At 28.2% G+C, this 25,743-nt stretch overlaps 2 protein-coding genes across 4 annotated transcripts in view; one reads left to right on the top strand and one right to left on the bottom strand.

Annotated features, from left to right (window-relative positions):
* Positions 1–8,081, bottom strand: part of SCOT (Succinyl-CoA:3-ketoacid CoA transferase) — a 15,541-nt gene extending 7,460 nt beyond the window's left edge. The window contains exons 1-7 of the mRNA XM_014435057.2: positions 7,944–8,081; positions 7,582–7,723; positions 5,661–5,887; positions 3,362–3,517; positions 1,223–1,323; positions 979–1,147; positions 784–895 (exon numbers count right to left, since the gene is read on the bottom strand). Coding sequence (XP_014290543.1) covers positions 784–895; positions 979–1,147; positions 1,223–1,323; positions 3,362–3,517; positions 5,661–5,887; positions 7,582–7,723; positions 7,944–8,030 — 994 coding nt within the window. The 5' untranslated portion in view covers positions 8,031–8,081. The remainder of the gene's footprint in view (positions 1–783; positions 896–978; positions 1,148–1,222; positions 1,324–3,361; positions 3,518–5,660; positions 5,888–7,581; positions 7,724–7,943) is intronic.
* A 67-nt stretch (positions 8,082–8,148) lies between these two features.
* Positions 8,149–25,743, top strand: part of LOC106689868 (replication initiator 1) — a 32,924-nt gene continuing 15,329 nt past the window's right edge. The window contains exons 1-9 of one of the 3 annotated variants that reach the window (XM_067045431.1): positions 8,149–8,508; positions 9,103–9,174; positions 9,964–10,105; positions 16,624–16,746; positions 17,317–17,418; positions 19,753–19,961; positions 23,949–24,081; positions 24,530–24,660; positions 24,757–25,048. In XM_067045431.1, coding sequence (XP_066901532.1) covers positions 9,971–10,105; positions 16,624–16,746; positions 17,317–17,418; positions 19,753–19,961; positions 23,949–24,081; positions 24,530–24,660; positions 24,757–25,048 — 1,125 coding nt within the window. In that variant the 5' untranslated portion in view covers positions 8,149–8,508; positions 9,103–9,174; positions 9,964–9,970. Of the gene's footprint in view, positions 8,509–8,531; positions 8,991–9,102; positions 9,175–9,963; positions 10,106–16,623; positions 16,747–17,316; positions 17,428–19,752; positions 19,962–23,948; positions 24,082–24,529; positions 24,661–24,756; positions 25,049–25,743 lie in introns of those variants that run through there. The other 2 variants (XM_067045424.1, XM_067045429.1) reach the window with 2 other exon arrangements.

The following is a 25,743-nucleotide window of genomic DNA, read 5'->3' as shown; positions in this document are numbered from 1 at the left end:
TTTTATGTGTCATACCTAATAATATCTAACTATCAAGTTACCTTGAAAAATAAATGGTGACAGACACATGCCTCTACCTTTACAATTCACTCTCTCACCATTTACAGCAAAATACATGAACCTACCACAAGACCAGGTCTTGTTCATACTATCTTCAGCTACCTCCCTACTTTACTTCGACATCCAAACGATACTTTCTAGTCTGCACTGTTTATTACTGCGAATTTACCAACCTAGATACACTACTCTTCTACCCTTTCCATTTTCAAGTTCTACCTCATGTTTTTAACTTCCACTAACAAAGCCCTTAGAAGAAGAGGGAGGGGAGTAAACACTATTCTCTCTATTTTATTTTTAATTTCAATTGCTTTTAATGAATTTCTTCCAATAATTTTGTTTATTAATTGTAGTATTAATAATACATACCATACAGGTATTATACAAATACTACTAAACATTATTCCTAAACAAAAGCCAATCTTGCTCATGTATTATAAAATTTGTTTGAATTTATTTTATTAATTTATATAAATGTACATACATTTACATAGGGCTGCAGTCAAGAAGGAAGAAAAAATAGTAATAACTATTTATTTATTTTTTTGCCTAAGTTATTACTATTTTTTCTTCCTTCTAGACTGCAGCCCTGACCATCTCCTTCGTGTTATAATATTTTTATTTTATATTATAAAATTAATTATAAAATTTGTGTATGACTAAATTAAGATGAGGTCTACTAAGATTGACTGATGAATATAATAAATAAGTGCTATCAAAGGATACCATACATGCCGTCTTTAAACTCAGCAGCAGCTCGCCTAGCTATTCTCTCTCTAAGCTTGGCTGCAGGAGTTTCAGAAGCAGCAGAAGCAGTTTTCTTTGCTAAAACCAATTTCTGAAAATTGAGACGATAAATTTTTTAATAAAAAATATCAACAATATTTCTTAAATAACCAACATCTAGCACTCATCGCTTACCTCTAACCTCTTTTCATAATCTTCACCTTTTACTAATCTATTAATGTAAATACCAGGCAAATGAATTTGGTCAGGGTCAAGCTTTCCAATAGGTACTACTTCTTCAACTTCAAGAATAGTGGTTCGTGCTGCTTGTGCCATCACTGGATTGAAGTTGCGAGCGGTTTTCCTATTGGATTCATCGGGGATGAAAGGATAGAGAAAAAAAAATTAATATTTCATACCTTAATAAAAATATAACTACCTGAAGATAGTATTTCCTTCTTCATCAGCTACTTGACCTTTGATGAGAGCCCAGTCAGCAGTTAGTGCAGTCTCCAAAACAAAATCACGTCCACCAAATTGCTAAACTTAACAGAAAATAAAATAAATTTGATTAAAAAAAGGGTTAAATATCAATATTGTAAAAATATATTTTCTATGTGTTTGATTGTTATTAAATTGTGTAAAATAAAAGAATATAGATGATTGAAATAGCTTTTTCACAACACAAATTACAATTAACTTTGGAATAACAGTTAACAACTTTTCGAAAAACTCAGCTTTTCATTTGTTTCCATTCAATATTTTTAAAAAGTTGAAATATAAGCACATAAATTTTTTTTTTATACCAATCCTTACTGAAATCCTTCCCTAGGAAAAAATGTGGCAGTTAATACGATATTGAAAAAATCACCTTCTGTTTTAAGAACAGTACTTCAAAATCTAGTACTGAATCCCTCACCCATCAAGGGTTGTAGCTCTTCACATTATTATTTAATAACTATTCACTATTAATAATTTAGTAGGTAGATAATACAAGGCCTATCATCAAATAATCAATCATGATTTATGAATATAATAATATTCATAATAACAAGGGCATATAATAAATCCTCAATAATTGATTCAGTACATATATAACTGAAATATAAATTATAATTAAGATTATTTTATACTTTAAGTACATAAAAAAAACTTTGTTACATTACAAAATTGAATAAATTAGGAAGCCATTTTAATGTTAAATTAATAGACATTTTATTATAAAATTAAAGAGAAAGAGAAAGTTGTAACCTAAGATATAAACACAATTTCAAGGTCAATCTCGGTCAATCCCTCCAAGCTGCAAAGCCAAGGTCAAAATTCTGATTACTTTTACTTCCCTTCTAATACTAAACCAACTTTTTTAATGAGTGTATGTATTTATATATATATATAGATAATGTAGCATTTAGTTATTGTTATTTTTAATACAAAATAAATTAGTATAATTAAATGAATATTAAAAATAACAATAACTAAATGCTACATTATCAATTTAATTTCAAATAGGTTGACTTTGTGAAACTAAATAATGTTTGAACAAAAAATATTTAAAGCTTTTTCAACTGAAGCAGTTGAAAGAAATTATGAGGAGGTCACCTCAATATGCACTGAAATATCTAAAAACCAAATATTTATGACATTAATGAAGATTTTATATTATATAATTTAAAGTTTAATTTATGTTTAAATTTTAAGTTATTTTTTGTTTACATAGGAAATTATATTTTTGATATAAATGACTGATATTTTCTCCTGTATTTAAATATCTCTGGAATGATTTAACAATAAACTTAACCATTAATTTACAAATTTATTTTGTCATAACTTGTGAAAAAAAAAAAAAAAAAAAATTTTAGTTTAAAAACTTGCTAGTATTAACTTTTTATATATATTTTTTAAATATATATACAGTCAAGAAAGAGAATCTTAAATAACCATGAGTTTAATTGTATTGAAGAAAAAATTTTAAATATGGCTGATCATGTAAAAATTAGAAAATACTCAATCCATTTACATAATGAACCATATAAACCATGTATTTTTTTTCTTTTTCTATAAGAAATTATCCTTAAAGAAATATTATTTTTTAAATTTATTTTAATAACAGAATGTTTTGGTTAGTTTGCCCATAATTCATTTCATTGTTCTACTCAATTAAAAAATAATGAACAAGCAATAGTTTTGAAGAAATAATACTGTAAATTAAAAATAATTAAGTTAAAATTGATTACAATTTTTTTTTGCTTGGTTCTACAGACCTTGTAGATCTTTGATAGCCCTACCCAGTCTTCTCTACACCTGCCTATCTAGGCTAGAAAATAATAAAAGGATAGTTTTGTATAGAAAAGGAAAACAAAATTACACGTTTTATGAGGTTCATTATATAAATGGATTCTAAGTATTTTCTAATATTTACATGATCAGCCATATTTAAAATTTTTTCTTCAATACAATTAAACTCATGGTTATTTAAGATTTCACATGTTTTTGAAGTTCACTGTGAAATGGAGAATGTGAATTTTGGAATTATACCCTGTGAATATTATTTCTATGAAAAAAATTAATAGTTATTTACCCTTGTTTCCCTCCCTGGGCTGCTAGTTTTAACTTGGCCATTTTTATCGTACATCATAGGAACACCTCCTTCTTGAATCAGGGTTCCGAAAGCAGTTGGGGTATAGAAGGCGGGGATACCAGCTGCACCAGCCCGCAACCTTTCAGCAAGAGTACCCTAAATAATAAATTAATACATACAAAGTCATGATGTTATAATTTAGGTTCAATGACTGGATGATCCAGTTGAATGTAGTGAAAATATCTTCCTTGTTAAGTTTATTTCTTATATCTGGTTGGTTATGAGTTCTAAATAAAGTATATTTAACAAGGAGAATATTTTTACTATAAGTAACTAGACGAAGAAGTAATAAATTATACCTTGATAATGAACATATATAATTGAATAATAATGTGAATCTTGATAATGAGGTGATAGATCAAAGATGCATCTCTACACCAATAATAACTTGAAAAGGAAGAGAAAGAAGAAGATAATCAATGAAGATTAAAACAGAGGACAATAGAATATGATTAAGATGTTTCAGAAGTTAAAATAAAAATTCAATAGAATAATAAAAGTTAGGAAGTATGTCTCCATTATAGTTAGGGCCTATTAGACATAGATTTCATTATCTATATCATAATTCAATTGAAGAACACATTTGGTCCATTTCAAGAAACAAAATCAATGACCTTACACCAGTGGTTCCCAACCCATAGAAGTATGCGGACCACTAAGCCGAAAATTGAACTATGTCCTTAACACATATGCACTTCAATCTCAAAACAAAAATGTTAATGCTTGCTAAGTTTAAAAAAGCAACTTTATTTCTTTTATTTATTTATTTTTTTTTGCTAGATCGGATTACTGGAGTATCTGAGGTACTGAAGTTCGGACTACAGAGATTACACAGTATAAAGGGCAGTAATGACTAATTCCTGACTAATTTCGATCTTCAAGGACTGCTACTTCCGAACATATATAATTAACATTATTGACAATTATATTATTTTTTTATTGTAAAATAATTTGATTTCAATTTGAGAACAGCTAGTCTTTACCTTTTCATTTTTTTAAAATAACCAGAAAATTTTTTCTGGATTCAAGGTCAAATCACGATTCTTTCCAAGTAACTATTAAAAGAAAAACAATTTTGTCAAATAAAGTTTGTTTTTGTAGAAATTAGAATCAAATATTAAGTGAAATAAGAGATATTTTTTTGATTTTTACTAAATAATCCTAAAACTATGAGCTTAACAGAATATTTTATTTAAAACCAATATAATTTGCTAAAATTAGAAACCAAAATGAGCTCTGTACGACCATTAATTTCCAAGATACAGGCTCAGTAAACACTGACCATTTTCCTCACAAGTAAAAAATTGTCGTAACAGTCTCTTATGTGAAATATTGTCAAAACTATTCTATAAAAACAACAAGATAGAATATATTTGAAGTAAGTTTAATTAGCTTTCATTTAAGCCAATTTCAGTATGTTTAGGTTCTTCAAAATGGTGGATAAAGAATAGTGACAAGCAGAATTATTAGAATTTTTTATTCAATTCTAAAAAACAGGTGGATAAAAATGGAAAAATGATAGTACTCATATTTAAATGTATGGAAACAAATAAATTATTTATATTCTATACAGCCAGTTAGCATTGTTAATTTATTAGATTTCAATACATAAAAGTTTTATGGATTAATAATTATATCAGAAAAAAATATTACAACTAAAGTACTACCAGGACTAAATTAGACAAAAGGAAATCAGAGTAATGAAGCAATGGAGGAACAGCCAAGATCATTCCAGAGAAGATTAACAAAACGTTGAGTCGTTGTCTCAAGGGATCGTTCAGAAAGAATTTATACATGTAAATAATTAGATCAATAATGAGGAAAGAGTACTTCTGATATTAAACATAATTTATGATTTATGACATGGCAGTGTAATGCATTGCATGTAAATAAGATGGCACATTAAGAAACATACAAAGGACTAAAACTAATATATTATAAGCCTTTGTTTGATACTATGATAAGAATATATGGTCACCAGGGAAATATCTTAGACACCAGCAAAGAGGTAACAAGGTCTAAATAGAAGGAATGTGAAAGAGAATATGTTGTCAGTAGAGATATTTGTTTAGTAGATGAGGCATGGTCTAGAAGTCCTGGGATCACCCACGGGATGCCGAGATACTTCTTATAAGATAAGAAGAACATGGTTGTAACATTAACTAGAGGTGATTAATCTTGTTTTAAATTTTAAAAAGTTTAGATAAATATTTTATAGTTTCTTAAATAGATGTTTTACCTGAGGTATGAGTTCAAGTTCTAATTCTCCTGAAAGATATTGACGACCCAAATCAGGATTTCCTCCAAAAAAAGAACCTATGACCTTCTTAACCCTCTTTTCTTTTAAAAGAAGACCAAGACCAAAATCAGCAATACCAGTATTGTTAGAGACAATGGTTAAATCTTTGAGGTTGGTTTCGAGAATAGCACCAATGAGCTTTTCAGGAATACCACATAGTCCAAAACCTAAAAGTATTTTTTTCTATTGATAAAATATGAATTACTTAAGATTTAAAAATAATTAACATTAAAATTATTGCACTAATAACATAAAGAAGCAAGAATATTAAATAATGAATATCAATTAATATTTATTGTATTAACTTAGGCTCTACTGACAAATGTAGCTTGTCCTAAACAAAGGCCAATTCCTAAGGAAATAACTCAATTCTTACAATGTTACTACATACTAGAGGGACTGATTGTATCCTATAACAAAACTTGGTCTTACAAGTTGATACAATAGGAAATACGGATATTTTTGGAATAACAGAACAGAGATTTAGGAAAATAAAATGAGAAAATACTATATAATTATGAAAGGAGCAATGTCATACTAAATACAACAGGACAACAATATTTATAGATTAGAAATGGCATATCATACATCAACAAACTTTTAAAATATTCAGAAATTAGTTCTAAATGTTATATAAATACCCGTGAGAATAGAAATTACCTAAATTATAATCTCGAAGAGTGGGATGCAACTATCACAGTTAAAAACTTATGTACATTCATTTTTTATTAAAATACTGATACTGATGAAGACATGATTGTAATTTGATTTGTAACAAATTCTTAACTTTATTTTGGTTTACTGCATAATTAGGGAAAAGCCATGGAAGAATCAAAAATATGGAACATGTCTCAAAACATTGTATGTAAAAAGTAAACCTAATTTTTTAAATTTTAATTGACATGTAAGATATTTAAAAATGAGAAAAAAAATTACAACTAAATTTTTCGAATGTGTGTTTTATCTTAAATGATAGATATTTAAATAACATATATACTTACTGACATATAAATAATTGTTTCTTTTTTTTTTTTTTTAATAGACAACAATTGAAATGGTCTTAGAGGAAAATAAACAAAATGAATATTAAATTAATTTTTTTTAAAGAATTTTAATGAAGTAGGCATAAATCAACCTTGTGAAACAGGTTTACTTATGTAACAGATCTGAGATAAACAAATTGTATAAAATGATAACTTGTGTCATTGTTATATAAATAAGATAAGTTATGAAAAAATAAATCACTTAAGTTTTTTAAATTAATCAATGGATATCTTCAAAATATGAGCTTATCAGCTATATCCCAAAAAGTAAACTAAAGTATATACCCGTCAGCTATATTATTCATTTATTAGACAACTTTTAAGTAGATAAGTTTCCCAATGGCTCACAGCCAGGGAAAAATAAAATTTAATAGATAATACAAACAATTTTCTTTTGAACAAATAATAAACATAAACATGTGTGAAAAAACTTTAGGGATCCTTCGGATCTAGCAGAACCAAAGTTATTTTCAACCATTCTCAAGGGTTTAACTAAAAAAAAAAAAAAAAAATGGACAAAATTATATATTTTCCCTTGGAAATCACTCACAACAAAGCTGGTAAGCTTCCAAATAAATTTCAGTATGACCTAACAAATTAAGGAACTAGCAATTGACATAGTTGCATCTTGAGATAACTATTGATAAGATATTGTAACTTAGAATATCTATTTCTCAAAATGATGTCATGTCAGTCAGACTGTTGTCAAATCTAGGCCACAAATTAATAAAATAACGGTCATATGACATTCAATGTACAAGCTTTTTGCCACTGTTTTGAGTGACTAATGCATCATAAACCTTTTTGGTTAGTGTTACCTCCAAAAAGAATAGTTGCACCATCAGGAATATCTTTAATAGCATCTTTAGCTGAAGTGTAAACCTTCGAAGGTCCTCTTATTCGAGAAGGAACTTCAGAACCATCAATATTTCTTTGTGTAGAATAACATAGTTCTACTGCCTGTGTGACATACAAAAGTATAAAGTGAACTATTAAATTATTATGATCATTAAAATACTATATTCCATAAAAATTTAATCAATCTAAAATATAAAAGTTTTTAAAGTAATTATTTCAGTTACATAATAATCAAACAACAGAAAAAAATAAGTACACAAATGAACTTACTTAAGACAAGTATAAATTTAAAAATCTGTGTGAATTATGACACATATATTACCTTATTAATTAAAAATCTATTATTCTTATTCAAATTTCGACACCTTCCCTGACAGAGTAAACCTATCAAACCTTGTGTTAACGCCATGTTTGATACACAGCCACCTTGACCCTGACTACCCTACCACTAAATTGCAAAACTTCAAATTTATAACTTTTCAAATGGAATTGGATATCTATTGATAAAGGTTGAGCTATAAACTTATAATCCATAAATAATTAGGAATGGTTCAAAAATGATTTTGATTTAAGTCGGGAGAGCGCAGCCTATAATTTTTCACCCAAGATAGATGGTAGAGTTTTGTTTTACGAATCTTTTTAGGCAATGCCCATCGCTTTTTTTTTTTTACTTGTCCCCTGTTTTAATAAGTCTTAGATGTGGGCGACGCTTCGGTTTGAAATCTTATTTTATTCCTCTTTATTTTTCGTTTAAGTTTTTATAGTTTTCAAATGTAATTCAAATATCTAACCTACACCAGTGTTTATAGAGCCGGTGCATCTATAGTTTAATATAAAGTTAATTTTTCCTATCATTATTGACTGACAGCGTCAGGAATATGTTTGAGGTGAGTCCATGGAGACTTCGAAGTGGTGTTAAATGATATTTCATAAGTTTCGTTTCGTTTTAAAGTCTGTAAAACTGTAATTATGAGTACTATTATCATCTTGTGATTCTTTGTCTGGGCCATTTTTATTCCGACAAAATGGTTGTTCTTTTCATTGATTCAATCTACAAATGTCATTCAACTATTGGTAGAGGTTTTAAATCGGTATTAACGATATAAGTATACCATAAATTTGAGGTTTTAATAATTTTAATGATTTAAATATATTTTTTATATTAATCCGCAGTTTTTATGTGGTGCCGATAATCGCCAAAAAATCAATCGGCATCACCGTGACCTTGCATAATGAATAGTACCATTTTTTAATTAGAAATTATGTAATTAATTATTTATTTATCGTTCGATATTAAAAATGTAGAGACTACTTATAATTAGCTTTATAGATGCTGCATATTTTTCATTTCATTATTTATGAGTTAAAAGTATGTTTTAATGATAGTAATTAAAAGTATAGTATTGATTTAATGTTTGCACTTTTCTGTCAATGATGCTTTATTGATTTTAAAAGTGCTAAGAAGTGCTGTTTAATTTTAGCTGGACCTGGAGGCTAATAAAGTAATATTAAAATGAGAAGACAATGCTTTAATTAAAACTTGATATTTCTAAGTAAGTATGACATGATTTAATTCCTCTTACTAAGATTAATTACATTTTATAACTTATCAGTATAAAATTTGTTTCAATTTTAAAATATTTTGATATTCTGCTACCTTTGAATAATATTAATAAATTCTTTTAATTTAAGAATATTTGTTTTATGAAGTGTTAGTAGCAATTCCTTTTTTGTTTAGAATAAATTGGTTATTGATATCAAATTGTGGTTTCTTTTACAATTACCTATTTTTATGTAATTTATCTTCTGTTTTATATTTATGTCAAAATAGTATATATAATAAATTATATGATAACCTGCCAATAACCTTCTAAGTTTTAAATTTATTTTGGAATTGTAATATTTGTCTACAATTGTGCTATAATAATTACATTTTTTTTTTTTTTTGCTTCATTTGTCTTAATATTTAATAAGTTTTAATTTTATGACAAGATTTAAAATTTTGAAATTGTACCTACACTGCAAACTCTTATTTTCATATTTTATTATTTTTTCAAAGGGGCCATGGTTTTATTTATTTTTTTTTACTTGTGTTTGTAGAACCCAAGTCAATTTTTTATTTTTTCCCTACAATTTTATTTGAATGATGTACTATTATATGCATTTGCTGAAATTAATTTAATCTATGTGCCCATGGATTGGGATATTAAAATTAATGAAGTAAATATATATAAATAAATGATAGTTATTGAAAAAGTAATAAAATTTCTTGAGAAATCAAATAGCTTAATTGATAGTAATACTGTTATTCCACCTCATTATTTTTCCTATTTGTTTTTAAGTGATAAAATGGAAGTGGATTTAGGAAAAGTATGCCGCCTATGTTTGAAGGGGAATGAGGTACTTGCACCAATATTTAGTAATCAGCAGAATGGTGCTGGTATATCCCTTCCTCACCGCATTATGGCATGTGCTCAAGTAAAGGTAATTCATTAAGATGTATGTCATTAGTAATTAAATTTTTATTAAATAATAGGCATTAGAAAGATTTCCACGAGGCATTTTTATGTTGTTTAACTTCTATCCACCATGTTTCCTCAATGAAAGTATTATTGGGAATTTCACTAATATAATTTATAAATAAAAATGACAAAAAATTATTAAATTAATATAATTTTCTTTGTAATAAGTGTTAACATTATCAAATCATTAGTAATCATAATTTATTGGCGATACACATATTATATTATTTGATACTCTTTTCTTAACTTTTTTAGACCACTTTTAACTAGCCTCATTTATGTAAACAAAACTGTTTTGACTTCAAGGTTTTAAATTCCTTTATTTATAGACCAAGAATCTTGTTCCTGGCCCCCTCTTAATTATTAGAATGTACATATTATATGTATAGAAATTTATTACTTTGTATAATTATTTGTTTCAATTAAAATTAAAGCTATCCAAAGTATTCTTTAAAAGTATTATTCTTAGCTGTTAAGAGGCCTGGATCAAATATACTTTTGTTAAAAAGATAAATTGATGTGATTTTTTTTTTTTTTTTTTTTTTTTTAGTAACTAAAATTATTGTTTAATATTTTTTTGTTTATTGCATCGTAGTAAGAAAAATTATACTCAATATATTCTTTTGTTTTATTTTTCTTGGAACTATGATGAATATTAGCATTTATGATCCGGGTTTTAAAAAAGGATTACTTATTAATAATTTTATTGGATAAACTGATTAAAAGGATAACAAGTATTTCAGGTATTTTTATATTTATGTGTAGTGGGAATATTTCATGGTTATTGTATTTGTAATTTTTAGAAAGTGTCTGTAAAAAAAAAAAATCTTTCTTATAGCAGAAGTTATAAAAAATAAAATTAGTAATATCTGAACTTTACTTTAAAAAAAAAATCTGTTAACAGTGACATAAAAACCTATATCCATATAAACTGCAAATTGCATAATTTAATTCATGATAAATTATTTACACAAAATAGAAAAAAAAAATCATCAAAAACTGTTTGCTTAATCAATGAAGTAACATTTTGAATATAATTTTTTTTATACAGGAAGTTAAGATTTCACCAACCAATTAAGTAAAAGAAAAAAAAAATTATAATAGCGCGATAAATAACACGATTTATAAGGAAGAAGAAATGTGAAATAAAATTAGTTTTCATGAAACAAGTATAATTATAATTGTGTTTTTAAAATATGTATCTTTGTGTGACGCTACAACCACGAGCCTGGGAATGGAAACACCACCATTTGTCTCTGTCCACCTTCTGATTCCTGATTCCATATAGGCTATAGGCTTTGTGTACCTTACCATCAAACTACCTTAGCTTGGGTATTCCAGCTTTTTTGGATGCATGATCATCTGGCCTGTCCAATCAAGGCTCCCTAACTTCTTAAAGTTAACTCAATTTTATTCCCCATAGCATCATTTAGCTCCCTATTTTTCCTCAGTCTTGATTCAGCTAAATCCCTGACTGATCCAAAAATGCGTCTTAGAATTTCCTGTTTAAAGATCATTAGGTCCTATTCCTCATGCTTGGAGATGGTCTGTGCTGCAAAGCAAACAAGTATAGGCTGTATAAACAAACAAGTATAAAAGTCTTACAAATAATCAAGTTGCTTTAGCTACTGATGAACCTATTGCAAAAGTTGTTAATTTCAGGAGCTATATCATTTTCTTAAGTCATGCTGGATCTGATATTAGTAAACTCCTTTATCTGCTCAAATGTGTGGGCTCCCATTAATAAAGGTCTTTTCTCTATCTGGTTCTAGTGTACATGTATTTGAACTTAGCTTGGTTATTTGAAAATCTCATACACGAACCTAAACTATGTTTTTTTCTGCCATGGTTTCTAATAAAGACGGTCCAGGTCTTATCCAGGCTACTATTGTCATGGTTTCTTACACACCCTTAGATTTTTTTCTATTTCTAAAAATCTTAAATTATTTAAGCAGGTTTATATTTGGAAATTAAAATCCATTACTGATATTTGTAAGTGTTATATTAAAAAATCATAAAGAAAGATTTACACATTGTCGCTACCAGTGTATGCCATTGAATCAATGTATGCAATAAATGAATGTTTTGAAATTTTTTGTAACTGAATTACCAAATAAGGACTCTAGAAAGTTATACCACATTTTCTACTAAACATTTAGACAACATGAAGTAATCTAAACACAATGTAAACAAATCTTGAAATAAATAACAACTTTCAAACATCTACAAAATGTTATTGGAAGTGTGTAAAATAAAATAATGCATAATTAAATAAATTTATATACTTCAAAAATTAATTTGATAATAAAAACAAATGTGAAGGAGTGTAAAAAAAATTAAAGAAGATGGAACCCAAAATGATAATAGCTGGTGGAAGTTAGGAAAGTTCTGTATGCGGTTCGAGACAATCCAAGGTGAAAGGGAGGTGCTAGAGCTTTTCCTCACCACTCTAAACGCAAGCTAGAAAAGTGACAATAAAATCTTTGTACATAGCTTCCCTTGACTATCTTCTTCTTTTGATGAAACGTAGAGGTTTTCTTTTTGATTTTATTGATTGGTCCTTGACTTTTTGTTTAACTTCCAAAGATTTCTGATTCTTTTCCTTTACTTCTTTTTATTTTTTCTGCTTTTCTTTACGATCTTCCTGATTCCTATGATATCTTGATACTGAAAAATATTGGTGTTTGTAATCTTACAGCATCTTCAACAATCTATAAACATTAGAAAAACAACCACTACATTGGATTAGAGTAATTATTATAAAAAAAAAAAAAAAAAATTGAAAAGAAAAACAAAACAAAAAAAAAACACCAAATTAGATCTTATTTTTGATGTTACTAGAGACTGTAATTATAATGAACTTTGTAAAAATAAATGAATAAATTAATTTCATTATCAACCTTACATACCCCTCTTATTCACTGCAAATCTATTACCTCAATTATATTTACTGGATTCAGTTCCCTCAATTCAGAGTTATGTAGCCTTCTTAATTCTTCAGTTAACTCACTTTTTCAGTCTAATTATTTTATGTAATACATGTTTTTCAAGAACATGAAGTTTCTGTTCTTCCCTTAATGTAAGAGGCCAAGTTTCACATATGTAAAGAACAGTAGGAAGGATAATAGTTTTGTAAATTATAACTTTTAAGTTTCTGGTCAGAAGGCATGAGCTAAGCAGTTTCTAAATTGAAAATTCTGTATTTTCTTATTAAAGAGGTTATTAATTTCAGTAGGCCAATATTTCCTAAACTTTTGTTGTCTGTGTACCTTTTCTGTCTAATGTTAATAACGCTGAGTATCTCTTGTTAAAAAAAAAATTGCATAAACATACTTTAATCACAATAAATATGTGTTTAATTTGTACTTAAACAAGATAATAAACAAAAAAACAATTCATTCTTAATCAAATTTGTTTGGATTATTGAGAAGGATGAAAATGTTTATGTTATCATAATTTGGTTCCCTAGTTGTTTCCTATTCGTATGCGTACCACACTTTAAGAAACACTGCTCTAGATCGATGTTTTGGAAGAAAAATTGCTATATCTTCTTCTGTTGTTGATAACTTTTTTCCTCATTTTTGCTATTACTAGTTCATGATTAATAATCAGTCTGTTCCTTACACCTTAAGCTATCACAAATATTTTACTGTTTTGTATAGAAAGTGTATGTTCAATTCCATTATAATTGATTCAGGTGTGCTTATTAATCCAGTGGATCTCCTTATGTATCTTGACATATTCTTGTGCTTAAGCATGAGCAGCGATACTTTTAAAAGTAATTCTGTTAAGTAAACACAGCAGTACCATGAATCAGTCTTTGTGGTTATTGATTCTGTTGTCATTCATGTTGGCTCAAGTATCGATTGGTTTCAACAACTGGTATATTAACTTCTAGTCATTAGTCATAACGGAGCTTTGTCTCTATTTCATCCACTATCGGTTTATCACTCACTTTAATTTGAAACTTATTACCGTTTGCTGCTGAGAAAGTTATTCAGAGCTCTGTTTTAATATTTCACTCACTTTGGGCTTACCATTCTTTTTTTATGAACTCTCTTGCTCTTACAGTTTTTCTATTGCTGTTTCGCTATAACTAATCCTTCTCATCAACTCTCAATTCAGTGTGTCTACTCTTTATTCATGTTTATGTATTTTTTATTTCATTATCTCAAGAATCAAGTGGACTCTCATATGCGTATGTTCACATTCTATCTCAAACGGAAACTTTTACTTTCTATTAATCTTCATCTAAGTTATTATCATGAACAAGGAATTTCAAGATTGCCAGAGTGATTCAAGTGTACCCGTGTTCCTCCAATTTATTACTCCCTATCTGAGATATAGCTTCAACATAAACTACCAGAGATTTTATTCCATTCATATTTTAATTACTCTATCTTTGAAGAAAGGAGTCCACTAATGGATTAGATTACAAGATTTTTTTGCGAGAGCAAAGTTTATTTAGTCATATTCTATGTTCATTATAGTATTTCATAAATATGTCATTTCACTTCATGTGTCTGCCAAACTCTTTGAAATCAAATCTACAAGGTGAGTAACTTAATCTTTCCTCATAGGGATATACATATCAGTTTGATACTGATTACTATTTTAGGGATTCATTCATCCTCTTGCACAACAAATTAACATGTTTCTTTTAACAATTGCATTTCTATGAATTCAATTATATTTTTCAGATCTATGTTTTGTAGTACCACATTTTGTAGCCTCTTAAAAAAAAAATTAAAGCCTCTGTCGACTCAGGCTGAATATTTGCATTACTTAATTTTCGAAAAACACTAAGCTTTGTAAAGCTTAATTAAAAACACTAAGGTTACAAGAGACTTTATATTCCATTCATAATCAATGTTTAGAAGTAATATAGTTTTACGAATCTAATAGTCAGCTTTATGATCTGTATAAACCGACTAAAATATTCTGATAAGTACATAGCACTTTAAGAACCTACTGGATTATATATTGACTTGTCATCCATTTAAATTAGACTAGGCTGCTGTGATTAGAACTTTATAATATTCTTATATTAGGTTGTAAGTCTGTTGTCTGATGATAACTGTCATTGAGACTCTTAAGTGACTCCTAGAAGGTTCATATCATCAATTGAATTGTTTCGTCCAACATGTTAGTTTAATATTTTCTTTTCTATTCTATATCCTTTTGTCACTTTTCTACTGCAGTATCTTGTTTGTTTTGATCCATTTTTTATTGTAATTAATTTAATGGTACTTTTGCTCAATAATTTATTGTTGTATTTTCTCTTGACAATTTATTATGAGGTATGATTGTTTAGATTTATATAATGCTTGATTAATTATGTAAAAAAAAAAAGTTTTTTTTCCAGAAGATCAAAATAAGTATGTGTGCAGAATAAATTATGTAAAGCTTACACATCAACAGTTATTTATTGTGGTAGTACTGCAACAAAAGTGAGACAATGGAGCAGTGTGGCCATGTCCTGTCCACATGGTGACACCTAATTCAAACCTGTTAACAGATAGTTGGGAATATGACCATTACAGTTGCCACTAGATTATTATTACTATTGATATGACCATTACAGTTGCCACTAGATTATTATTACTATTGATATGACCATTACAGTTGCTACTAGATTATTATTACTATTGATAAGCTCAGAAACTTTGAATAGAATCGATTTCAAGTATGAAAAAATTGAAAAGGGAACAATATATGAAAATAATGTTTTCCCGCTCAATTGCTATTATAATCTATCGTTATCCTAGCCATGTAAAACCTAATTTTAATTTACAACTCTTGGATTGGCTTGTATATATTTTTTTTAAATTCTACTTTTTTAAGTTGCTATTTCCAAAGCCATATGTGGAATACAAAACATCAGATGTTCTAGAAATAATATAAAATGTTAAAAAAACGCATTTTTAGTTTTGTTGTTTTATGATGATTAGTGGTCTGGGCGAGAAAGAGAGAGTTCTCAGAGTATATTAAAATGAATTAATTATTTCCTTGTAGATATTTATCCTTTCTGCCATTTTTTCTTTAAATAAATTATAACTCCTCTTTATTCGTGTGTGAAATAGAATTAAATTGATGTGGAATTAGAATTGAAATATATTTGAATAAAGTTAAGACAAAATATATGTAATACTACAGTTGAAGAATTGAAATATATTTGAATAAAGTTAAGACAAAATATAACTAATACTACAGTTGAAGAATTGAAATATATTTGAATAAAGTTAAGACAAAATATAAGTAATACTAAAGTTGATGATAGTGTAGAGCAAACAGAAGAAAAATTTACTTTTTTGTAAATTTGCCTCAGTCATGAATGACCTGATTTGGGTCCAGTCCAAATTAGCTCCCAGAAAATGGTCTTGAGCCAAATGGTTCGCTCGTGTGTTGGGTATTTCAATGCTCAATTTGTATATTTTTTACTTATTTTGTTTGATTAATATTTAATGATTTTGTTTTAAGGTGATAGAAGGAGATGGGCTGCCTCCAAATGTTTGTACGTCTTGCCTTTCTCAGGTTGACCGATCTTATCAGTTCAAGATCCTATGCGAGCGCTCTGATTCAACTCTTCGGGGGAATTTTAAGGTATATAATTGTTTTGAAATTGATTATCTTGAACAAATTTGTGTTTGATTCTCATCCGGGTTCTTGGAATTGGACTATTTTGTTGTTATGTTAAAAAATTTTTTAATTTTTAACTTATGGGACTGTAGCATATGCAATATTTTAAAAATTGCATTTTATGCATGAAGAATAAAAATTGGATTGAAATCTACCCCATTGTTAATTTAACTTAATTTTATCATACTGGGACATGAAAAAAAAAATATTAGGTTCGTGTATATTGGGTATTTTGTTGTATCAGATAATATAATGTTCACAATTACACCTATTATATAATACAACTAAACCTATAATCAATATAATCAGATACATATCTATTGCTTATATTCTGAAGGTAATGAAAATATTATGATAAAGGTATGTTTTATTTATAATTTTCTTTTTAATCATCTATTTATTGAATTTAATATCTGTTCAGCTTGATTTAATTCATAAAAATATTGTTAACATGTATTTTTGAGAATCTCTATGAGTACTATCATAATATCATATTAATCGTTTCTGTTAAAAGGTTGCTCATATGCTTTTCAGAGTGAAGGAATATCAGATGACGAGTGTTCCGATAATGGTGAAGGATGGGATATGACCAAGTTTACCCCAGAAGTTATCATCAAAGAAGAAGCTGATGAAAATGTAAATGAGGTTAAACTATTTTGTCATTTAAAATACTTATTTTCATGACTTAATATCAAGTCATATGTCAATAATGTTCAGTACCAAATTTCCTTGAACTCTAATTTTTCTTGTTTTGTTTTATTTGAACATGCATTGCATGGATATGCTATTTAAAATATAGATTGTTACTGTTGTCTTGTTGAAGCCTAGAAATATTCCATTGAATCCCCCTCACAAACTTAAGGTTTTAGGTAATTTTTATATTAGTACTTATAAAACTATTTCTGAAAATGATTACAAATAGATGCACCATTATAATTCTTAACTCTTTCAATATTGACCCTCTAGTCAGTACTCAGTATTCACTGTAACTAAGGCAACAAATTTATAAAGTATTTAATAGTTTCAAGTTGATTCGTAACCATAATTATTCATAACAACTTTTATTTATTTATTGCTATTTACAACTGTATTTATATACAAACACATTAAGTAAATTTGGTGTAAGATCAAAATGGAGTGATACAGGCGTATAGAGAAACTACCCATTGGTAGCACTCTAAAATGATGTTTTACATTAGCAGGTCTCGTGGCCATCTTCTTTTCAATCACCTCAGAGGATTGACAGGAATGGAAGAGGAAGCAAGGTTAGAAACTAGTGGGTTTTGGGTGGTAAGGGAGTTTATAATGGAAGGAATGTTATCTGGTTCGGGGTAGATTAGTTACATATGGAACAATAAGGTCTTTATGTATGATTTTATTTGTGACAAAGTAAGGAGCATTGAGGATTTTATGAAGAAATACGGATTGTAAGAATTGGATACAAGAGGAATTCAAAGATTTAGTAGAGCCCCAAAGCTCAATTCCGTCCAGATTGGCCTTATTATAGTCATGTAATGAATTGGAAGTGTAGATCATTTGTCCAGTAAGTGTTGTTATAGTCAAAATTGTGTAACTTCCAACAACTTTATTTCAGTATATTGTTAATTTAAAATGTTTGTCTTAGTAAAATATTTTTATTTCCAAACTTCATTTGTGAAAAAATAGAACAGAAAAATAAAATAAAAACAGTAAGTAGAGGAATCTTATCCAGTTAATTACTGAGGTTAAAAAAAAGAAACTTTTGAAAATTTGATATCATGATTTTTACTAATCTTTAAATTTTTTGTAGTGCTGAAAGTGAAAATGAGTTCTATTTTCTATTATTAGGTACTAATTTTTTTCTTATCCTTGGTACATAATGCCAGTTTTGTAATGCGGAATTGAAAATGTTTCTTAGCTCCTAGGTTACTCAACCGATCAATTTCTAATTTTTACAGTTTTAAAATGACGTTAAAACATACCAAATTGGTGTTTACTAGGTCAGTTTGAATTTAAGATATAAGACAACTTATTTATAATTCTTTAAATAAATTTGAGTGACTTTTTATTACTCTCAAATCTATCAAATGTGTACTTTACTGTTGTCATGAGAAAGAGAGAAACTCCTCTATCCAATTTGTACCAAACATTTTTAACCTGTCCAATTTCCCATAAATAATTAAGATTTCAAATTTCAATTTGAACTGTTTCGTTGTAAATTTATTTATTGTATATATATTTTTTTAAAAAAAATTATTAAAATATCTTATCTAGTCATTTAATAATTTCAAATGATGGGATAATACTCTTATCTTATTTAAAGCGTTTATCAATAGAAATGATGATCGATGTATTGGTAGAAACAATATTTATTAATGAAGTTAACAATGTTTACCACAATGAATGTCAACAAATATTAAAACTTTTTTTTAGCCAAAAAGCAAGCATATAATAGCATCAGATGGTGGAGAGGTTTCAAATGGGTTTAAAACATTTACAAGGGTCCAATCGCAACTCACTTGTTAAAAAAATTGTTAATGGTGAAATACAAAATTAAAAGGCTTAATTTATTTTTTATTAAAATTTTTACTGATATTTTTGTTATTGTGCTATTGGAAAGACAAGTTATTTCCTCTCTTTTTGATAGCATTTTGTAGATTTTAATTTAATAATAATGCGCTCAAATTTATTTAAATACGAAATAAATAATCATATATACATTGCCTTCCAGATTCTTTTGTTATTATCAGTCTTGTCAAAAACAATAAATATTGATTAGTTAAAGTTAATTAAAGATTGTAAATTATACTAATTGATTTATAAACACCAATTTAATTCATTAATTATTAATCAGTAATCGTGAAATAATAAGTTATGTAATATTTTCAGGTTTTTCTTAAAATTTGTTTTGTTTTTTCAAAACTGTTCCTTTTTATTTTTATTATTTTAAAGTTGTTCTATGATAACTAATATGTAAGTTTTACTTGTTAGAATCTTTCCATGAATGGAAGCGTTGAAGATGGTGGTTATTATGGTGCTATAACTGGAGAACAGGAACAAGTTATAATGAGAATACCCCAGGCTCCTGGAGCTTTAGCAGTTGACCTTCGTACTGCCGGAGAGGGTTTGATGCTTAACGGGCTTGTCTTCCCTATCCCTGCCCCGATGCCCTCCATACCACCACCTGGCCCTAGTTCCAAGTTAGTATTATTTTTTAAGGGAAAATATGTTATTTTTATATTTAATATCCTAAAAAATAATTAATCGTACATATAAATATATGGTAGTATCGATCCCTTGTCGATCAATTCTACCATATCCTTTTCTGGCTCTCAGGAGCCGATAGATGTTGAAGAGTTTCATATCAAAAGAATGGGAATTTCATGCAGAAGTTACAAAACCCAACTTTGATTTCTAATTCCTTACTAGAACTTTAATAGTAGTTATTAAGAAAAGAGAGAGGTTTCAGAACTCTGCTAGAGGTAAGTCGGCAGATCGAGGTGGTACAAATCATGCTCGACTTTAATTTTAAGTTCAAAAATGAACTGTTTTTAAGATAGTACAATAATTAAGCATGGGTCAAAACTCCCTCGAGCTTCCTCAGCACCATGGTGGTCATTGGTGTCACATGTTGTTTCCTTCTTTCCTATACCGATCCTTAAACCACTGCGAAATATAAAAAAAATAAAAAAAAAAATCCTTAAACCACTGCGAAATATAAAAAAAATAAAAAAAAAAATAAAAAAAATAAAACTACACATAGAAAAAACCTATTAGATGGATACTGCTCTTTTGCATAAACCCAGTAGTGTTCAAAGTATACTTTGACTGGGCAATACTAGGTTAAGATTAGCTTAAATAAGTTGCGATTTCAATGCCAAATAAAGGGCTTGGTCATTACTGAAATGTTATTAACTTCATTAAGTAACTTACTACAGTATAGTCTCTCTGTTTCCGAATATGTAACTTTTTTTAAATGAATGTCTACTGATTTCTAATTTTCCTGTCTCAAATTATTGAGAACCATGGGGTCCCAGTAGAAATGTTTAGTTTGCCTAAAATATCTGTTTATGTACGGCTTAGCTGTGAGGTCTCAGTGGGTACAATTCAAGTGAAAAACTGTTCCCTATGATTATCGATTCAAAAAATATTAATTTTTTGAGATGCCGTATCTGCTGGCTAACTGATAAGAAATGTGTCATATCTTGGGCGATGCTCTTTCTCTATCTTCGCTACACTTCACATGGGCACTCTTTAAATAATGAACGTATCAAATGCAAGGGTTATTTCATGGAAATGTTATTTCTAAAATAAAGATTATATGATGAAATAATCTTGATCAAATAATTACCTATATTTACTTCCAAACAATTATTGATTCACTCAATAATCATCATTGAAATAAAGCAATATAGTTTTGAAAAAGTTATTCTTGAAATTATTAATTGCTATTTTAATATTTTTGAAATTCATTATTTTTATATGATTTAAACTGTATGGCAGTATTGTCCATCTAGGTTTGGTGTGATAGTTGAGAGTTCTTTTAGGGCAGTGAAATTACTATCACATCAAAACCAATTTAAAAGGTGACAATTTACTGTTATAGTAACAATTCTCGCAGCCACTGAAGTAGTAGAAAGTTTATTATAGTTGCTATCACAACAGTATTAAATATTGTGCGAGTATTGTTTTTCTATTTATCACAGTGTTCTTCATCTGATGAAATTCTCATTCATGTAGGTACAAATGTATGAATTTGTTTTTTAAGACTAAATGTACTATTTTGTGGAAAGCATCAGAATTAGTAGAATTTTCTTTGGTTTTATCCAGAATGAAAAGACCTATTTTCAATCTGTATGAAGCATTTTGTGTGCTTTAATTTAGGATTCATGCTAATTAGGTTTTAAATCCACCATTTGAATAATTAAGAAAATAAAATGCAAAAATATAAGTCAACAATTTTTATTTAAATGTTGGGTTATAGCTATTTGCTGAACTATTTACTGAAACCAACATGACATTTCACATAATTATCGCATGTATACTGCGAACATAGTGTGAAAAATTCTGTTTTTGTTTATGAGCAGATAGGGGTGAATGGATATTGGCTTAAACGGCAACTTTAGGCTTCAAAAAACAACTTTCTCAGAGGAATACCTGAATTTTTAAAGAGTTAGAGAAAAATTGTAATTGGTTGTTTGGTTATTATTTATTTCTTCACTAATTTTGAAACAAATTTTTATTTATTTATTTTTTCATTTAATTAGTATTAGTAATTATTAATAGTATTGTTTATTTATTTTTCGTGGATCGTGAGATTTTAGCCTGTTGGCTGTTTTTATTTTTTTTAAATAATTTTAGTAGATGTTTTAATTTTTTGAAATTACCCACAGCTATTGGTTGTTTTGAATTTTAACAAAAAAAATAAATAGAAGAATAAATAAATAATTCTTTGATTTTATTATAATTAGAAATGTCTTAGAATAAATTGTGGATGTACATGTATTTATTTTCCCAAAATGTACATTTTCAATACAATCCGATAACTAAGTTACTTGTCTATTTGTAACCAATTAGAAGAAGCAATGAAACCCTTATTTTATGGAAGTATCGTTGCCACACTTCACACCTTTTATCATAAATTCTTTGTCCAGTAAAAAAAAAAAAAAATAAATAAAAAAAATAAAAATCATTTTTATTCAAAACGTGTCTTTGTCAAGATGGAACATATTTTCAGAGAACATCAAAATATTGTATATAAAAGTTCGGCTAGGAATAGTACGAAATCAAAAAACAAGTTGCGTCTATCTGCGAAACGAAGAAAACCTGGACCGAAAAAGAAACGATCTCCTAATAACTAAAAATAGTAAGTACCCATAAATTATTTATTTTATTCTAATGGAATTAGTGTTGTCATTTTGTTGTGTCATTTTTGTTAGAAATTTGATTTTTTTGGAAATGACAACCTTTACAGAACTAAACCACAAAATTGTAAATATAAATACTGTTACATACTTTTAGTAAATTAAAGTATTTAATATAGTCGAACATAAGTAAATAAAACAAGCAAACAAATCCTTACACTTGTAATTAGTTCACTATCTTACCACTACCTATAGGTAGCCTGATAAGGAAAGTATTGTAATTAGGATAAATTTTTGAAATACAGCTTTCGATGATCTTTACGCTCAGTCAAAATTATGGGAAACAAATATCAAGTTTCATAGTTACCACACTTCTTTGACTTATATAGTGTAGAAGTTGGGATTTGAAGATATTTAGTTCCTATGCAACGATCATCATTGCTATTAGAATCTCCTGACTCCAAAGATTAGATTTAATGGGGATCGACTCAATAATATTATTCAAGCTAATGTTTGTAGTACAAATGTGAGAAAAAGAAAAATACCTAATGAAAAAAGGACGTGTAGAGTAACTCGTACTACCCGTCATATGGAGCAGGCCCTCATCCTGATTTTTTTTTATTTTTTTTTTCAGTTTCATTGGGTCATTATGAATGTAATAAAAAAAAGTTACTTTCTTGCACGCCTCTCTGATAGTCATTCTTTAGGCAGTTCGGGACACGACTTCAATTATGTGGATTTTTGCTCATTTTCTGATCTCTGCTCTTTAGTTTAAAAGTAAAAGTGGTCGTAACCCACCTTTTTAGCAATAAAAGATATTTAAATGTCAAATTTCTCTTGTAACAAATACAAAATTGCACACCCATTTGAATTTCAACTCATTTTCTTCTGGATCCATTGCACAGCCAATCTAGCATGATGATGCTAATTCGCTCCCGCTCTCCCTGGTATGGTACAGTCACCTGAGCTCGCCTTATTATTATATTGTATTTTTTGTATTATGATCCTTCTATGTTGCTGAAAATGAATTAGTTTGGGCTGGCATGTTTTATTTGCTTGTGGTTAAGTGGCTATAACCTGTGTTTTTTTATTTCACCGATATAAATTAAGTTTTTTTTATAATGTTATAATAATTAAAAAACAAATTAATGAACCAATTAGCATGAATTTGATGGTGTTCTACGATTCCGTCTATAAATGATTAAAAAAAACAAATTTACCCCTTAAGTGCTGCTATCTCTTGATAAATAATTTCACAAAAATTCAGTATATTTAACTTCAACCTCATTTAAATTCAAAGTAATGTATTTATTATTTTTTCAGCCGATCTAGAAGGTGTCGAGGGGGAGACAAACTCTTTAAGTGCAGGCAGTGCAATAAGTCTTACTCATTTTCATCAGCATTGAGCCGTCACAAAGCTGTTCATAATACTGCTCTTCGTCCACATGTTTGCCAGGTTTTTAAATTTTTTTTTTTTATCCAATTAATTTTAAATTTATTTTTTCTGTATATTCATTTAAATTAATAATTCAATAAAAAATTAACTCGAGTAACCAGGTTTTTAATTTTTTATCCAATAGCTTTGGCATTTTGTTTGTCTTTTTTTCTATGCAATTCTGACAATTCGTTGTTTGAATTTCTTTCAAATTTTTACTTTAATGCTCATGAAAGTAAAGAAAAATTAATATGTCCTGGGATTGTTATTTTTTAATTTAGAATAGATATGGCAGTTATTTTAATAACTATATTTTTCAATTTTCTTTGAATGTGAATATATTTTCTACACCTACGTACATTTATATATTATATATGTACATTTATTTCCTGTAGGTCAGATGATTAATTTATTTTGTCTTATTTTTATATTTAATTTTTTAAATTCATAATTGCTCTTCTTTCAACAGATATGTAAGAAAGGATTTACAGATCTCGATAAATTAATGAGGCATGAAAAAACTCATACTATGGATATCTTAATGACTTGTGATCTCTGTCGTCGACAATTCAAATCATTTACAGCTTTCCAGAAGCATAGGTTAGTAAATATTGACATTTCTGTGTATTTAACACATTAATTTAAAATAATTGTTTATCAGAAATGAGATTTTGTTAATTGTTATGTCCTGTACAGGGTAACTGGTGTTTGTACTGATGTGCCCGATGAGGAAGGAGATCAACCACCATCTCCATCACAGTCGCCTCCTGCTCCACCTCAACCTCCTCCTGAACCATCACCACCTCCGCAGGCTCCTCCCATCCCTCCTCCTCCCCCTTCAAGGCAGAACAAGGGGAAACCCGAGTTCAAGTGCCCTGTTTGTCTTAAGAACTTCGCTACTCGTGGTTCTCTTGATGTCCACTCCACCATCCATACAGGAGTTCGCCCATTTGTCTGCTCTGTTTGTCACAAATCATTTAGACACAAGGTATCTATATTACATTTGAAATTTTTTGTTTTATCTTTATTTAGTAGTATTTTTCATTTTTTTGTTAGAAATGTATTAGTGTTAATATAGTGAGATTAAGAAGATTTTATACTAATTAATAAGGTCTCACAAATCTTTAAATTCTTGTATGTATTTCTTACATCAAGTTCTTGCCTGACAGTTTGGCGAAGATTATACTGTTCTCAAAATTTCTATTTAAAATCATTCCAAAAATATGCATTGAAATACTTGAATAATAAATCCAAGAGTCTGCTATTTTGTGTATTTTTCTTGACTGCCATCTTCTTGAAAAGATATAAAATCAATTGTGGTAGTCTTGGGACTGGCCGACAGAAGTGAAATAATGTATTAATAATGATCATGCATTCCCTCTTATAGCTTAAGGCAGAAAATATTAGTTCCAGGATAATAATGATAATTAGAATAGAACAGCCATTTCTTAAGTCAGTTCTAGCAGCGAAATGTTTATATTGTATTAGAAGAAAGTAAAATAACTGGAGCGCACACAATCAAACTGGCAATGTCGGGCTTGCTAACCTACTTTTTGCCCCTTCTCTATTACAATATATAAATTTCCCTGCTAGAATTGACCAGTGGTGTTCGCCTCCCCCACTACTTCTGTTTCATCTTGCATCACGAAATCAATTAATTTACTCACGTATAATTTTTTTTTT

Source organism: Halyomorpha halys, unplaced genomic scaffold, assembly GCF_000696795.3.
Source record: "Halyomorpha halys isolate HHAL.00 unplaced genomic scaffold, Hhal_1.1 Scaffold1502.1, whole genome shotgun sequence".
NCBI lineage: Eukaryota > Metazoa > Arthropoda > Insecta > Hemiptera > Pentatomidae > Halyomorpha > Halyomorpha halys.
The sequence above is the reverse complement of the archived record's forward strand: the minus strand, read 5'-3'. Positions and strand labels throughout refer to the sequence as shown.